The 17,849-nt window shown below is 35.6% G+C and overlaps 1 protein-coding gene across 1 annotated transcript in view; it reads left to right on the top strand.

Annotated features, from left to right (window-relative positions):
- The window catches only part of LOC126298559 (dual specificity protein phosphatase MPK-4-like), a 132,909-nt gene extending 117,290 nt beyond the window's left edge, over positions 1–15,619 (top strand). The window contains exon 9 of the mRNA XM_049989918.1: positions 4,101–15,619. Coding sequence (XP_049845875.1) covers positions 4,101–4,204 — 104 coding nt within the window. The 3' untranslated portion in view covers positions 4,205–15,619. The remainder of the gene's footprint in view (positions 1–4,100) is intronic.
- Positions 15,620–17,849: the final 2,230 nt, after the last annotated feature.

Here is a 17,849-nt window from a genome sequence, read left to right as displayed (position 1 = left end):
AGACAGTGCAGATGTTTATATTGCTGGGTGTGAAGTTTTTGATGCATTAAATGTTAGCATTTCTGCTGTAGCCCCTACTGTACCCCTCGTTAGAAGTCCAGAAAACATAAGATGCACGAGATGAAAACAGACTGTAAAAAAAGAAAGAAAAAAGTGAAAGAAATTGAAACAAGTTTTACACAAGCAACACCTCCAAAACTTAGTAAAGTGTATAATGTAGATGCACTGATTGCAGAATCTGAAGATAGTGATATAAACACAAAATGTGATGTGCGGTTTCAAAACCTAAATACTGCTATCTCAGCAGCCACGTATACTGAGACAGTACAGTTACTGACACTGATGCCAGGTAGTTACTGTAAGCAACAGATACAGAAATACATACCACTTCCTCTTGATTTCAAAAGCTCGTAAAATAAAGAATGAAAAAGATATTTGGGCATGCCCAGATTCTTACTGTGGTCATCCGTTGCTACATGATATGCTTCCTGTTGCTCTGGAATATTACCAAAGTGATGTCAAAGATTGCAGCAGGCAAAGTCCTAACCACATATCTCCTAATGAAAAAGGAGAACCCGAATTTAAAAACTGGTCTCACAAAATTCTACTCCTAGCGACCAAAATGGGTAAAATGCCAGTCAGTGAAGGAATTATGCACATGGTTTCACCATAAGCAGTGTCATAGGAAAGAAGTACACAGAGATGGACCTGGTGTTTTTGTATATATGTCAAGAGCCGCAAGAGAAATGTTGGCTGCAGAAGTGTGCAATGTGTCCTGGTGTTGAAGCATTACACCTTCAGGATACTGACAGTGATGTAATCTATGCATTGTGGCAGGAAGGAGAGGTGGCAAAGAAGACAGCAGAGCCAGAGAAGTTTGTTACAGAAGTTAGGCATTGGGTAACTGTCATATCTGGAGGATTCAGAGACAGACACAGTAAAATCAGCCAAATCCCACTATACTGACACATTAGTTCCTCATTTCCACTTTGCTGAGAACTGGTCTGTTGCTCTTCAGAATGAAATTCAAAATTTCCACTGGCACACATCGCAGGTATCGGTATTCATGTGTTGCTCACTTCCTTGGAACATCACATTGTTTTGCTGTTGTCAGTGATGATTGCATTCATGACAGTGCATGTGCATGCTATGCTGTCAGCATGATAATTGATGATGTAGCATCTAGAGGCCATGCATTTCCTGAACATGTGTATGTGACTGACGGTGCAACACCTCATTCTAAAAACCGCTTTCAGCTTTATGAGCTTGTTCAACACACAGATATTAAGACAAAAATGGATATTTCCAGCAACAGGTCATGGAAAAATTGCATGTGATGGAGTAGGAGGTCACTGTAAACATCTTGCAACAAGATTTAATCTTGAGCATGAAGCTGTTGATGGTATAACAGATGCTACTGGATTTGTACACACCATATCAACATTAGTAACAAACATGAAACTCTTAATTCCAAATGAAAGTACATTAAGGAAATTCAGTTTAAAAAAAGAGAGAAAGAGTGGTCTGCTATGAATCCTTTGATAGTAATTAAATCAAGTCGCTACTGGGTCGCATCCCGGAGTGACACATACATCCCAAAAACAGTTCTCCATGAAATGCAGGGACTACAGTATACATGGGAAGACATTGTAGTGAGCTGCTTCATTTCTTGTGTGTATGACAATCAGTGGTGGGTGGGACAGATTGTAAGTGTGTCTCATGAGCTGGAAGATAGAACCTTCTTCTTTGTGGCACCTCATGGTCCATCCTGCTAATGCTTTCAAATGGCCATCATTAAAAGAGCAGTGTACAGTTTCCATTACCCAAGTACTGCTCTTATTGTATCATCCTTGTCCATGTGAAAATTCAGCTCAGCTATACAGGTTCAACAAGAAGCAGATGGAAGAAACGATTGAACTCTTTTCAGCAGTGCAGTGTTGCTTGGTACATTGTAGGCAATTTTAATTTGTGGAAAGTCATGAAGAAGTAAAATCATGACAGAAGACAATAATAATTTGTGAATAATTTCATAAAAAGAAAAGTGGGTATAAATATCCTTTATCTCCTTTTCGTTATAAAATGCTTTTGAATAAAGTTATGAATTGTTGTCCCACACACTGTAAGTGTTGTAAACTAATAATTATGATTCAGAATACCAGTGTTGCAAGACATTTGCTTAAAATCAGCAATGAATTTAAATATTTAAATTGATCATGATTTTTTTTTACCTTGACAGTAGAGCTAGGTCTACCTAAAAAAATTTTCACATTTTGCACAGATGAGTATTGCCCACTTTGATTGTACATTCCCTAAGTACAATTACTGACTAACATACCATGAAATTTTTAGAACATTTAGGATGGGTGTTTTGGAGAAAATAATTTCAGAATAACCAGAAAATTCAGTTTGTTTCACCTTTATGTACAAATACGTTGACAGCTTAAGAATTTCATGCATTAATGTCATAGCTGACTGTTAGCAGGTCTTCCAATTTATCATTTCTCAAGACGGTTAACATCCTGTGACTATTCATATTTTCAAAACGTAATTTTGCAATTCACGAAAAGCTACGACTTTTCATAGTTTGGTTTCCCGGGAAAAAAATCTGTATGAATCATGTCTCATAGTATTGGGAACAAAGTATTTATTGAAACTAATTTCAGCTCTCTATCACTTTTGGTTTACTTATTACATTTTTCAATTAATTAGTCACTGTTTTAATAAATAAACTGATCATTCAAAAATTATCATGCAGAACAACAACAACAACAACAACAACAACAACAACATCATCATTCATTTATACAATGAATATAACTAACCAACCACTTCCATGTACTCTGATGGGCACAAGCTGCTACACTTAATAATTTTATTGTGAACAACAAGTGAGAACACTTGATAAAAAGATTGAATGTTCAGAAATGTGTATATGATTTTTCCACTGGGGAAAAATTTCTGTAACAACTAAGAGACAGTATAAAATCTAATGTACCTAATTGTAGCCAATGAGTCTGAAAAGTTAATTTCAAAACAATATTAATTGTAGCCAGTGGGTCTGAAAGGTTAACTTCAAAGCAATATTATAACTGTATCCATCAATGAAATATAGCTACTTCAGTATCAACTAGTGACGTGAAACTGCAAGCTGTGAAATAATAAGCTGTTTTTTTAACTAAATTATTTCCTCAAAGTTGCTTAAAAAAGAATTAGTTTCTGTGTAAACACCATGAATACACACACTTTCAGACATGGTTCTGTAGTGGTGTTGCAAAAAATACCTGTGGTTACAGGTGGAAACCTATTGAAAATCCTCCACCAGAAATGAATATTTTTTTCACATTTTCATGCCAAAGCATATGTTCTCCTGTGACATTGTATATTAATGAAAAATGTTATTGTTTTGGCCAGGTGACTGTTGTGCTTTAACAGAGAATTTTTAATGTGAACAGTACCTTGTGATTCACATTTGCTCTTAGGACAGTGTAACTTTTTTCTTGATGTTGTATGAAATACTGAAGAACTTTCAGTTCTTTTGTGAGGCCACCTTACTACGGCAACTAGAAGGGTGATATTACTGAGTACTGTATGCAGAAGATATTGTGTATGCTTGATAATCAGGTGTGTGAGATCCATATACAGTTTGTCAAAGGCATGATTACTTGTAGTAGCCTCAACTTAAAAATAGACTGAATTGCAGATCAGAGGGGTGTCCTCTTTGTGGTTGAGTTGCAGGTTAGCTTTCAAAGAGACAATAGTTCTCTTCAGAGCCTTGTGAAATTCAGAATAGCTTTGTAAACAGCATTTCCTATGGAGCCCGTAAATACCACCATTAACCAGCTTCGCACACTGTTCTATGGTCTGCATGCCTACTGTGTGTTATTCATCATGCTGTATTAAGCTGGAACAGCTATTTTACACATTTCAAACATGTTATAATTTTGAATATATGTCTTCTGTCTAAAACTACATTTCACTTTTTATTTGTGCCATAACACAGTTTCAATCTACACAACTTTATAAATTTAATTGATTTTGCTATTTCTCATTGATTTATAACAACCAGATTAAGTATACTTATCATAATAATATTTTTACAGGTTGTCAGTGTCCCTGTGGATCCAAAATTTCGCCAGCATTTTACTTCGTACCATCTAAGGTAGAATGGAGTAATATTGTACAAAATGTTCAGGTAACAGTGTGAATGAAGACTGAAAACTAATCTTGAAATCTTTTCAGTGATATTCAGTACAAAAGTATACATATATTGATATATTATGTGTGTCAATGTTAATATTTATGTTCAAGAAATTATTTGTTGTGATAGTCTAAAATAAATATATACAGAATAAGTGACGTCTGTGTCCGTGTATTGTAAGTCTAAGTATTGGAAAGATATGCAGCATCCATTAAATAGCTATTGAAAGGTGGACATAACTTTGGTGTTCATACCTTTTTACCAAATGTATAAGGCAATCGTAAGAAAGGCATCATATAGAAGTGTTGCATAACACATAATAGCTAATGGAAGGGCATATGTATTTCAGAATATGCGTGCTCCATTCTTTATGGTAGTGATCTATTCTTTCTCTGATGACATCAGTATTGATGTGGTTTTAATTAATAGGATTAACAAACCAATGAGAAGGTATTATAATCATCTTGTTAGAAACCGGTCCTAGTGACTGCATAATAGAGATCTATGTGAATTTCTCTATGCTGTTGTTTGATAAGTGTTTTCACTTTTATGAGCATAACATTTGCCATTCTTATTTTTTCAAAGTGTAATTTTTATTTTGTATAAATTACATGTAATCTGTTGTTGCATATTTTGTGACAGCAGATTTTTTTTTAAATTTTTTTTTTACGGTGTACCTGATTTGTGTTGTATAAAACCCACATTTTTTAGAAACTTTGCTTTTGTCAGCATTTTTTTTCTGTAGTTGGCCTCTGTAGCTGTGAGCAAGTTGTAATTAGTGTGAGTATAATCTCACTGACTGTACCAAAGAGATGACATTAGTTGTTAATTATATGTAAGAAATAAGTTTCAGTATCACTTCTTCGAGGAGTTATACTGTGGTAAATTTTAAGTTATTCAACACTTGTAATCATTCTACATTTTTATTATTTATTTAGAATGGCAGACTTAAACTTAATCTTTAAATAGCAGTCTCCTATTTGTGACTACTGTTACTGACCTGCATAATATTTTTTATTTCTCTCTTGTTCTATCTCATGTGTAAACAAATGGTTGTTAGTTGATTCAAGGTGTGTATGTCATTTCTGTAGTGTTCCTGCACGTAATATCTATCTCACTTTATCCCTAAATAGCTTTACAGATTACTTTTCAGTAGTATGAGGCAGATATCATTGGCCTTTTCTTTGTTTAACTACACATGTTTGATCTAATGCAATCTACTTGATTCAGTTTTCTATGTCTCTATTTTATGAGTGGTTTGTTGATATGTAGGTATAAATTTAAGTTCTAAAATTCTTGTATTTGTACATTTTGGCTTTTATTTAATCCTTGTGACTCAAGTGGATAATTTGTCGTCGTCAGTATTACAAAAGCATTTATTTGATGTGATTGCAGAAGCATGATTCCATTTAGTACAAAGAAAGAAATACTGAGCAGTTTATTCATGTCTGTCTTGAGTTATTACATGTTATTAGAAACACTTGTTTCATCTGATACTAATTCCTTACAGAAACATTTGAACACACTTATTCCCTGTCAGACATATACATATCTCCATTGATATCTTTGTCCAACTCTCCTTCAGGTTTTTTGCTTTTTTGCAGTTTCTCAAAGTAGTTATTGTACTCACTGGATAAAATATATTGTTGTAAAGCTGCTATATTTTTCAATTTAGCTTCAATTTTTCTCTAGCCGTTGTACTGCTTTGAAAATTGAGATGATCACAGGCATCCTATTTGTCCTCCATGACAAAGATTTCCTGTTACTTCTCCCCCACTGTAATGATGCTTTACCTTAAGTTCCAGAACATCAGGCTTTGTGATGATAAAGGTTACAGCATCCTTAAACTTTGTAGAATTTACTTCTTCATTTTTGATGTGGAATGTGAATTTTTTCCTTAGGTTTTTGAGCAGTACAAAATCTGTTTGATGCGTCTGTGTAGCTGCAGAATGTTTCTTGTGTCTGGCCATTTTTAAAATTTCCAGCCACTCTTTAGGAGAGAACACAAACTGTACATGTCTTGTAACATAAGCTTCCACTTGCCCTAAATGTCGGTCAGAAGATAGCATTGTGTGGCCTGGGATGGGAAAGTGATATTCTGTTGTTTCAAAACACCCACTTGCAACCAAGTAACTTCAGAATGCAACAAGCCCAATGGCTCAAAGTGTTTCTTCAGGAGCTTACTCTCTCCTCTGACCTATTCAAGCAGTGGAGTCACCCCAGAGGTAAAAGTAGCCTGTTCCATTTTTGCAGTTGTGTATGTTGAGATCATACCCCCAAATCTATCTTGAATAGAATGCTGGTCCAGTACTCAATTTCAGAATAGGAAAAGCTTTTTGTAAGTCAGATGTTAACATGACTGTATCTGTATCATCCTTAGCAAATTTTCTGAATTTCTTATAATTTATATCCTGGCTTTTGCCTTCCTTTAGTGATATTCTTACTCTTTAAGCACTTTCTTCAATGCAACGGAATCCTGGATCAATCTGCATTCCCTAATTTTGAGATGAAATGAATTGCATTCTTTGCAAGTGTCACTTTTGGGATGTTTGAAACAGATATTAAGTGATTGATATATTTTTCTGTATTTGTTCATTGAGACTGGATTAATGTCTCTCACTCTGCAAAAATTGTTTTGGTAGCCATCATTAATATTGCTCATTGCAAATTCATGGCCAGTGTATATCTTGTCAACATTGTGCCATTGAAATGTCAGAATTTTGTTGTTATGCTGAAGCACAAAATCTTTGTGCACCTCTGTGAACATGTTCTTCCTTCTTTTATCTAGTGCAGTGGGCTCATTCCTTTTCATATATTTTTAGCCAAATTCTCTGCTGTTCGCCTGGTTCCTGAAGCCCATGTGTATTAAGAAATGCTGTGTTGCGTACCTTTGTTGCTCTAGAACCTTTCGAAACAGTATATTGGATACTATTGCTTCACCTGCTGCTTTCACCCTTTGAGTATATCTATATTTTACAGATGTCACTGACAATCGACCATAGACATAAGCATTTAGGAGATCATAATTACCCGTTGCCAGAATTCTGTAAATAATATACCTCTGATTTCTGTACCCACCACTTCAAAACATTTTAGTTTATGATTACAGTTTTCCCATTAATCTTTTCTCATGAAGGTGCTGCCTAGTGTATCGATACTCCCTTCCTGTAATGAAACAGATGCCAAATATTATTTAAAAACCTAAATGTATATATTAATTTGAAAAGGTATTTGCCAATACAAATTTTTATTGTTACTGTTACATCTAGTATGTTTGTAAGGCATACAATTCTAAGATCATCATATTTTACCACTGTTGCATAAGCTTTTGTTTATTTTCCTCCATTCAATTTCATTCTCTTGCTTGCTGTGCCATTTAAGGTGCCGTTTGTGTTCCACCAATTTCCCTGTATTGTATTCAGTACTCGTACATTTCATTTGTAGTACCTCAGAAACGTGGAGAAGTGTGTTACGCAGATATTAATATCCCAGCAATGTGCCAAATTACGTAGCTAACTCACTGGCAAGACTTGGTAACCCACACAATTGTTGTGCATATACTTAGCAAAACATAATTTCTGTCATATCTAGAACTAAAGTTCATCACTAAGCACTGATTAATATACTGTTTTTCTTATGAATTGAAAAAAACATGTCTTTGGAAAGAAATGAGATTTTCTGGAACAAAAAACATCCCACATTATTTACAACAAAGAAAACAATTGGCACTTAATTCTCCTGTATCACTGGTTTCTGAGTCATCTTCGCTACAAGCATTGTATTCACTTCCTGAGTCCTCAGCCAACACATCACTAGTGTTCAAATCTTCCTGATGAAACAGGAAACTGTTTATTCCTGCTTCTTCTTCCAGAAGTAGCACATATTTCACTCATAGTATCCACCTTTATTTTTGCATTACCAGCTTCTGCTTTCAGAATTAGACAGCTGTGGACTAGCAAAACTGATGTAGTGCGACATGAATTGGCAATAGGGATAACTGTTTAAAGACTAAAGGGGAAAAGTAACAAAGTGTATAGATGCCATTACAGCCCTGAAACTTGTAATGCATTACCATATTCCTGCCCACAACCCATGAATTATTGTATCTCATTTCATTTTTAGAACAGGTGATTTAGTCATGGCTTTTTAGTTAGATGTGTCAATGTGTGGAAACACCTTGCAATAAACTGTGCCACATGAAAGATATAAGACAGATCAAGCTAAACATGCCAGTGTCAGTACAGAGTTGCAATTCCCTCTTAGTTACTCACTATGTGACACAAAATATGAAGAACTGGTTTAACATCGCTTTAGCTATGGCTTGTATGTGGTACTCAGAATGTATCAATCCTCATTTGATCACATGAAGTATTGGAAATACCACTTAAGATGTATGAGCTGGCTCGAAACTGGGCTACCATTTTCTGGGAGGCCTTTGCAGCTATTGTGGTTGATTCCTGTGGATGTGTTGTGTTAGGGTATCCCTCAATTGGGCAATGTGTGTGTAGTTCCTACCAGATTATTTCAGATGATGATGGTAGTGTGAAATGAGTGGATATCGCTTGCTCACTAAATAATTCTTTCAGATGGCTGTTGGCATACATTTGTAGCATTTTGTCTTCAGACAACTGTGTGAGAAAGTATTGTGTAATGTCAGTGAAATTTCAAAAAAGATAGAGCAGGTGACACATTATCAGCTTATTACCACCCACACAGTTTGTTTTAGTGCAGAGGAGTCTCGTGTGGTGTCCCACTAAATGCAGTGTTCGCAGTTCAGTAGGTAAGAGGCTAATTAGGGGCAGTATTGATACATACATCTTTAGTGGAATGATGTTGATAGTGCTCACGATGAAGTATGATGGGAACACAAAAGTTGTGTTGCAGCCGGTTTTAAGTGGTGGTGAGAGAGCAGAAAACATGGCGTGTTTCATAGCAATGAGCAGAGGCAGTTATGGTACATTCACATATCAATATAAAGAGAAAGTGTGCAATTTATTTGAGTAAACAGTGCTGATAATCACAAAGATCACTTCCATTGCATTAAAAATAAATCTGTGATACGTGATATGTAGCTGAAATGACAATAAAATGTAATGTGAAATTGTGTAATGTGATCACTGTCTTTTGAACAGCTACGTGAACTTGCCCCCCACCCACCCTCCCACCCCCACAATGAGCACAACCCAACGAAGCAATTGCAAAATTCTCTTTCAGCACGTCCGAGTATAAGTCGTCGTCTCTTTTTGCTACTTCTGACAAACTCTGACTCTTCAATATCTGCAACAACTCCCTCTTCACTAAGTTTATCACTGTGTTGGAGCCAAGCCTCAGTACAGATGTTTATATGAAACTGTCTCCAATAAACTGTGGTTTCTGTGACCATTTGAGTTCATGGCATATAAATTCATTTGTGACTTTTACACTTATAAGTAGGAACCCGAAAACATAGTAGCTATTTTTGTCAAAATTCGCATCAATTTTCTTTGTTTGTAAATGATTAGATGCACAAATTTAAAAGTTTGTCACACTACATGAGTGAAGACAAATTATCAGTTCTCTGAAAGTGGCTTAGAAAAAGTGCTGATAGGGAACTGTTTAACTGGAATTTTTGCTTTTGCAAAAACTTCAACATCTTTTTCTTCTGAAATGGCTTTTGTTTTCTTTGTTTGGCTGTATTTAAGCTTTCAGAATTGATTGTTCTGTTGAAAAGCAGCAGCATAAGTAACATTGCATCAATAATCTATTATAAGCATTTGTAAAATGGGGGTAATACAGTGTGAAAGATTTACACAATTGCAACAAGAACTAAAAACTGTGCCACACCTGTAAAACACCATGTAGTAACATTCAGAGATGAACTGGTGTTAAAAACTGTCATAAAAATAAGATGATGACCACACCTTTGTTCATATGAGAGTAATCCAGCTAACACATGAAACACTCATCTTTACATTATATGTACTTGCTTTACATTATATGTACTTGTTGTTATTGGAAATGAAATGAAACCAGCCGTGTCCGACTGACAAGATGTTCCCATTATGAGAATACCTGAACTGTGCAAGGACTTGTGCTGGCCTGACAGAAATAATCAACAAGACTTGACAGGTGATGTCCGACTACATGCATTTACATAGTGTGAGATGAACAAGTAATGAATTTTAACATAAATACAAGAGAACATACTGACTGATTAATTAGAGTAAAATTAAGTATAGTAAAACATGACTAGAAATTGAATCCATATTAAATAAAATGAAAGCTATACATAAAATGTAAAACCCCCACTTGTTCTATAGCTACACATAACAGGATTTACAAGTATTACTCTCTAAACATATTCTACTGAAACACAAAACCATCAATCAAAGTGAGATGATAATTGATGATGAAGGGCGCCACCTCACATAAAGCATAAGTGGTTCCACTGTAAGAATTGTGTGCAGGTGTGGGTAGATGATGGGCAGCAGCAGTGCACTCACAGTGCAAGAGCTGGAAGAAGTGTGATCACAAATCAGATGAATCATTAATTAATTCTATGTTTCTGTGGGGGAAGAAGTGGGGCAAAAATGAATCTGTCTGTCTGAACTCCTTTTGTTCATTCAAGATCTTATCAATGACCTTCCTCATACAAGAATAAATCCCCAATTTCCCTATGTGCATCCCAAAATCTGTTCTATTTTGAGAATAAGTACGTTTCCTGAAGCGTACACAACCAAAATTAGTTATCATGTTTTAATTGTCTAATGTAAATTGCATTCTAGTCAGTAAAAGTCTTTGTATTGAAAAAATTAAATTTGAATTATTTACATTAAGACCACTGTCTCCTATCCTGATAATGTCAGACTTCACTCCTGTTTGTTTGTTATTTAGTGGATATTTCGATAATATGTAATCTGTAAGCTGTGTCTGTATTTTGGGAAAGTGAATTTAAATCACTGGATTTGTAATTTTTTGTGACGGATTTGGATTTGACATTCTAAGCAAATTTGTATTCACAGTGTTTTCTTCCTGATTTCAGTCTCTGTATTCAGACGAATTCCTATACTAATTAGTCCACCGTAACAGTTTTCTGTGGAGATGATATTACATTGGTCAACGTTTCTGGTAACTGCATAGGTGTTTTTGTACCTTTCATTCCCGCATTATTTTGTCACTTTTGGACCAAATTCTATGGAAATCGCTCAATTCTATTAGTTTCCTGTGGAGGAGTGCCCTGCACAATTAAGAGTTATCTCTGTTTTGTGAATGAGAGATATCTCCTCAAGAGCCCTTTTACCACATTTGTTTAGATGCATCCCATGCTACGCGAAATAGTTCCTTTCATAATTTCTAATGCCAAGCAATGTAACATTTACAAATTTTGCACAAAGGATTTTCAGATTAATGTAATTTCATTGTTTACACTCGACCAGTCTGGTAGATCATACACTGGAGGCAAAGTTGTTACAATTAAATTGGTGAAATCTAGGCATTGGCTACATTTTTGATATTCCATTAATAGCGGTAGTGCGATCCTCGAGTGTTGTTGCTCTTCAGATTTGTCATATTTTCACTGCCTTGCTAGAAAGCCAGCGAAATGCACCAACACTTCAGATAACTATCGAATTGGTAGTTATTGAAAAACCTCTGTCTCCTGAAGTACTGTTCAGCAAACGTTCCTATGTATGGACCTCCACAGTAGCCATCAGGTTCATGCACCCATGCCAACTGCTATTCATCAGCGATGAAGGCTAGAATTTGCACACCAGTACCCCATGGTTTATCTGGGTGGTCAAATATTCAACAGTTGCATGTCTTGTTCACCCACACACGTCTCCACAGCCATTGTTCACCCCATCATCTGTGGCTCATCAGGCACTGCATGTGTCTCAGTACCCATTTGAATTGGCGCCATTTGCCACGCACGGTTTACAGAAATTTAACAAGGCCGTATATGAACAGTTTACAAACTTAGCCATTTGAGAAATGCTTACAGCTGTGCCCTGAAAGCCAATGATCATGCCCTTTTGGGTTTTGGATAAACTGCTTTGTTTCCACATTATGACACCTACTGCTCTGTTTTTCATATCACCCTCCACTACGTTTTATCTACCCTTCTCTTCTAGTGCTGCCACTGGCCGTCTGTGCGTGATTACTGCATGTTGATGTCAAACATAAGTGATGATCGGATTAATGTTAGTGGACTTGCTAGAATTCATATTATGTGTTTGAAGTATTCACTCTTGATGGCAGTAAACTATTGACAGTATTTTGATTGTGCCATTATTAGCTGCAAATGTATTATATCTGATGTATTGTAATTCAGAGTAATGATCCTCACCAGATCAGGTCATAATTCACAGTTCTTGCGTCAACCTATTTGGCTGTATCCCTGTCATGTGCTTATGACAACAGTCTGTAGAACATACATATTGCTATATGTGGGAATGACAGCAGCTTTCCAGCTTTTTGAGAAGGTGTAATTGTGTTTACTTAGTGCACTCAACATTCAGGTTTTTAGTGAGAGAAGTTAATGTAAGCTCTCTGAAACGTCATTGACTCCAGTTAGCCTTAATGCTCAATGTGATCAAATGAGGGTACTTAAGCCAGCTTTTCTTCTGTCTTCTTTGTATATACCGGCAATTTCCATGCTCAAGTTACAGCTTGCAATTCCTGACAGTGAATAGGAATGTATGGAGACTACCATGTGACCCTCACTTTCAAAAATTACATAAAAATTATTGAGGTTAATCAAATTCACACACAGCCTATAATGACAGCCAGATGAACAAATAAGTGAGAGTGAAGAAGACAGAAGACTTACTTCAATACAAAATACTCAACTGACACTTACTGAGGTATGTTTTAGCAACTGTTAACCTGGAAGCCAGTATTGGATAATATAAATAAGTCAATGTTTGTTAAAAGTTTCTGTGAAAATAGACTGTAGAGAAACTATTTCAGTGTAGTCACTGTTGAAATAATTTCAGTCTCTGTTTGTTGCTGCATATCTTTCTTGCCATTCAGTAATTTGTCATTGGTCCATAGAGTATGCATTTCTGTTTTCAAGAATAATATTAGTAAGATAATATTATTGTGTAAATTTTTGGTGGAAGCTGACACCATATAGATTTTTGTGTTACTTAAAAGTGAATATAGGAAAGGATAGATTGATTTCTAGAGTAAAGATAAATTTGTTTTTTGGCGAGTTATATGTCACAATAAATTGTAAGAAAATGGTGTAGCTGGGATGAATAATTTGCAGTCATTGGTCCCAAGAAAGATGCAGACTGTGAGAGAGGATAGAATTCAAGCAGTGGAACTAAGTTAATGGTAAATTTGTTTTTCAGTTGTGGTATTTGTTTTAAGTTTATGTATATTGAATGTAACTTCAAAAGTGAATATATTTCATTAGAGTAGCTTTTCCATATCTGAGCAACTTCAAAAATATTTTTATAGAACATAAATCTTCTTGTTTGTGCAACAGAATGTTATTTTTTGCTGTTTTATGAAGGCAACGCTGCCTTCGGATTAAATGTCAATTTTTTGATGTTGTCATATTTATGCAAAAGACATTTTCAGCTGTGTCATTTCTATACCATTTATCATCTCATATAATTAGTTATAGTTGGCTGCATATATGTAAATTTTTTAAGATTTGAACGAATTTTGTATTATATAGAAGAAAGCAGCCTGACAACCTATTTCAGGACGACCCATGTAGTAACTGAGAACGGAAAAAGTATGCAGTGATGTTTATTTATTACATAATTAAAAGTAACTGTAAATGTGAAAATGAAAAACATAATGACAATGGATAGGTATTTAGGTACCTGTGCTTTCAACAGCCAATATTTTCTGCTGATGTAGTTTCATAACATCAAGTTGTCATTGCAAATATACACTAACATTAACTGAAATTTTATCTCCAGATGTAGGAGCCATAATTTCAGGATATTTGACATCAAAAATTACTGGTCTGTTTATTTTCATTTGTGTTAGGAAGTTATTAATCTCTATTGGGAACAACGCACAAAAACCACTTCACAGAGGAATTACAAACATGCAAAAACCATTATTTCTGCAACAAGTGACATTTTTTATGTAAAGAAGAGTAATTGGTATACTATTCACTTCTTTTTATTTTAGACACAGTCTCATAATATGATAGCCTAATCATCTTAAGCCATACGTTGACAGTATTCTGCTTCCCCAGTTGCCGAAAGAAGGGGCTCAGTGGTAATACATCCAGCAATGCATATTCAGGTCTTACGTGATTTTGTAACTTAAGGTGGATGCTGGGGTGGTTCTTTTGTTAAGGCACAACTAGTTTCCTTTCCCAAGGCAAGCTTTAGCTCTGTATCTATTGAACTCATTGTCAACATAATGTTAAACACCAAGCAGGACGGTGCAGTGTTTAGCACCCTTGACTTGCATTCAAGATGATGATGGGTCAAATCCTCATCCAACGAACCAGATTTAGCTTCTCGATGATTTCCCTTTCTTTCCCAATCCTTAAGTAAGCCGAGCTTCTGCTCAGTCTCTAATTACCACACTGTTGACACAATGTTAAACTTAAATCTTTCATCCTTCTTACATTCATAGTGTTAAATATAATTGGTGACATGTCTCGGGAAACTGTGATGTCTGTTGGTATAATGGATCACTGTTTTTCTTAATTTAATGATGACCAGTTTTGATCTGACTAGCTGACCATCTACAGATCTGATACTCCAAGGTGCTGTTTGCCAGTAATTCGAAGAATGTTAAACACGCATCATGCTTCTTTCCTTCTTCAAATTCTCCATTTCATATGTCATCATCTCCAAATATTCCACATGTGTAGCAATGGTCGGCACTAGTAAAGAACTAACAGCCTCAACAGCGTAGATTTAGGTTTTCCATGATTTCCCTAAGTCACTTTTGGAAGAAGACAGTTTGGCCTGTATCTGATTATTATTAACCCTCAACATATTTTTTTTTACATACAATGTACTACCTGGTAAAGAGAACTGGTTAGCAGGCCAAGGTGGCAGCACCGTTGTGATTACATCAGAGAAATAGGGAACGGAGTTAGTAACAGTGTACATTCAGGTGCTCTTTTACATGGACGGTTGTCATGTGTTGCACATCAGTACACTGAATAAGTAGCCATTTAGAACAAGAACAGTAAAAGGACATGCAATACATCTCGCCGTACAGTATCTGTAAAACTCTGTTCCCTGGTGATATTGCTAATTTCCACAGCTGTGTCTGTTGATTCATAGTCTGCTGTTTGTCATAGGAGGTAATCCTGCCTCTGTATGAATCTGTGCCAACTGATTGTATTATATTTTCAGTTTCATTGTATGTCAAATTATCTGTCATCCAGTAGTCATTACACACTTTTTTGGATATGTTACATAAACTTTCTAGTCTTCCAAATTTTCAGCAGTAAAAGTTAATGTCACAGGGAACTATGAGCCTTTATTTTTTTGGGTAAGAGTGCAAGATGCTTCACTTATTGCGACAATGTAAGTTATTCTTTGTGAGATTCCAGAATAGTTGTATAGAATTTAGTTCTAGATGTTGTGGCAGTAGGAATGGAACCATTTTCTTGCAAGGTGAGAATTTCAGTGTTTCTTAATTAGTGCCAAGTGTTCGATTGACCTTATTTCTATGTCCAGTCAATAAGAAATTCAGCCTTCAGTTGCAAGGTAAAATTTTTTTAGTTTACTTAGGTTTCGATGCCAATAACAGTATCTTCTTCAGAACCTATAAATTAACCGATACGGACATATATTGAATATTGAAATTCATCATCAATCTAATGATTTCTTAATAAGTAAAATCGTGATACTTACAAAAATTAAATTATTTTGATAGCCAAACTTTGGCCATGTCACAGAATAAAACTAATGCAGAATAAAGACACATAATCATAAGATTATGTCTGTCATGACTAAAAACAATAAGAAAAACTTAGACGGAGCTACGCTGGGCCAAGGATAAGGATCACACGTAAGCAACAAGGAAAATCGGCATTGCAAGCAGTTCTGCGGCGCGGCCAGCTGCCAAGTGCCTGCACGAGCGCTAGAGACAGGCTGCCTCAAAATTACTTGGCGCAATATAAATTGCAAACAAAATGCGACAGGAAGCAGTTCTGCAAATGGACAAATGCCTACCTATGGTATGGTACATTAAAGAATTTTCCTAGGAACTAACTACTAAGTCAGAGAAAGAAAATTTACTTTCAAATATTGTAATAAGACGACGAAACCCCACTCCAGTAACTAATACATTAGTGGGGGAGACACGGGCGTGCAAAGCATGAAATATCTTGAACATAAAACAGGCAAATTACGACACCCCTTTGCAACTGGTGTCATTACCAGTATATTACAAAATATATGGAGACAATGTACAAATGCACTATAATAAAGGGGCAAAGCAGATAGGAAACAGCATCGACCATTCAAAGCGGACCATGGGTCAACTCCACTGGAGTAAAGGTTGAAATCCTTCAGAATAATTTCTATTTTTTAGTTGCAGCTGATCATTAACTAAATTTTCTGTATCAATAATAAGATGTTTAAAATTTTGTAATTCTTCAAGTATGTCTAACTTACATCCTTTGACTTCATTATGCAAAAGTTCTGATCTTTTAGAGGCTTGGGAGCATGGGCCATTTGGACAAGATGTTCAGCAAATGAAGATCCTCATGTTTCATCACCGCTTTTAGTTGGCAGATGCTCTTTAAACCTAACAGACAGGGCCCTTCCTGTCTGGCCAATGTAATAACAGGGACATTCAGTGCAAGTGATCTTATATACACCTGATAGTGATGATTTATCAGTACCTTTATCAAGAGAATGGACTAAATTCTTATGAAGGTTGTTGGTGGTAGAGTAAGAAACCATTATTGGCATTGAAACCTAGGTAAACAAAAAATTACCTTGCAAGTGAAGACAGAATTTCTTATTGTCTGAAAATATTCACGGTTGCTGAAGCACTGCAGTATGTTAAAGATTTGTTATTTATATGTGTTTTTAATTTTTTTTCTGTTTGTTTGTACATGGTAGTCCGAAGTGTTTCTATTAGAGCCATAGAGATGAAGTCAACCCAAAACAAAACTGTGCAGTCATAATGATGAAACATTTCCTGGCACTGTTTTTTGATAATATTCTTCACACACTGTCACTTTCAAATATTTGCACACCATGTAGTGTGTATGAATCCATGGTTTGTCCAAATAAACAACTGGTTGTTTTAATTATGATGTTCCATGTTTTTGTAAAAAATCTAATGTTCTCTTGTTAACAGGTAATGACTTATTCATTCTGGTACCATTTAAAATCAGGTCCCATAGATGGAACAGTTTTCTCACAGAGTTAATGCTTGCTCCTTTGAATTTGAATGTGACTGTATCTAGTCATGTGATAAAGATAATTCCCACTATTACTGGGTAACTAGTTGACCTTGCCAAGTAATAACTCACATAAGACCTATACTATACACCAACATTACAAATACACTCATCCATCTCTTTCTGCAGAGATACTTTCTGGGTCATAAACTGATATTTTAATATTCTTTATTCCCACGCATCCAGTGAATGACTTCACCTTTTCGATGTAAACTATACTCTATTACCTGTCAGTAATGCTGTTGGTTTCTCTCTTTGTGGGGA

The sequence above is a fragment of the Schistocerca gregaria genome, chromosome X (assembly GCF_023897955.1).
Source record: "Schistocerca gregaria isolate iqSchGreg1 chromosome X, iqSchGreg1.2, whole genome shotgun sequence".
Classification (NCBI taxonomy): domain Eukaryota; kingdom Metazoa; phylum Arthropoda; class Insecta; order Orthoptera; family Acrididae; genus Schistocerca; species Schistocerca gregaria.
The sequence above is the reverse complement of the archived record's forward strand: the minus strand, read 5'-3'. Positions and strand labels throughout refer to the sequence as shown.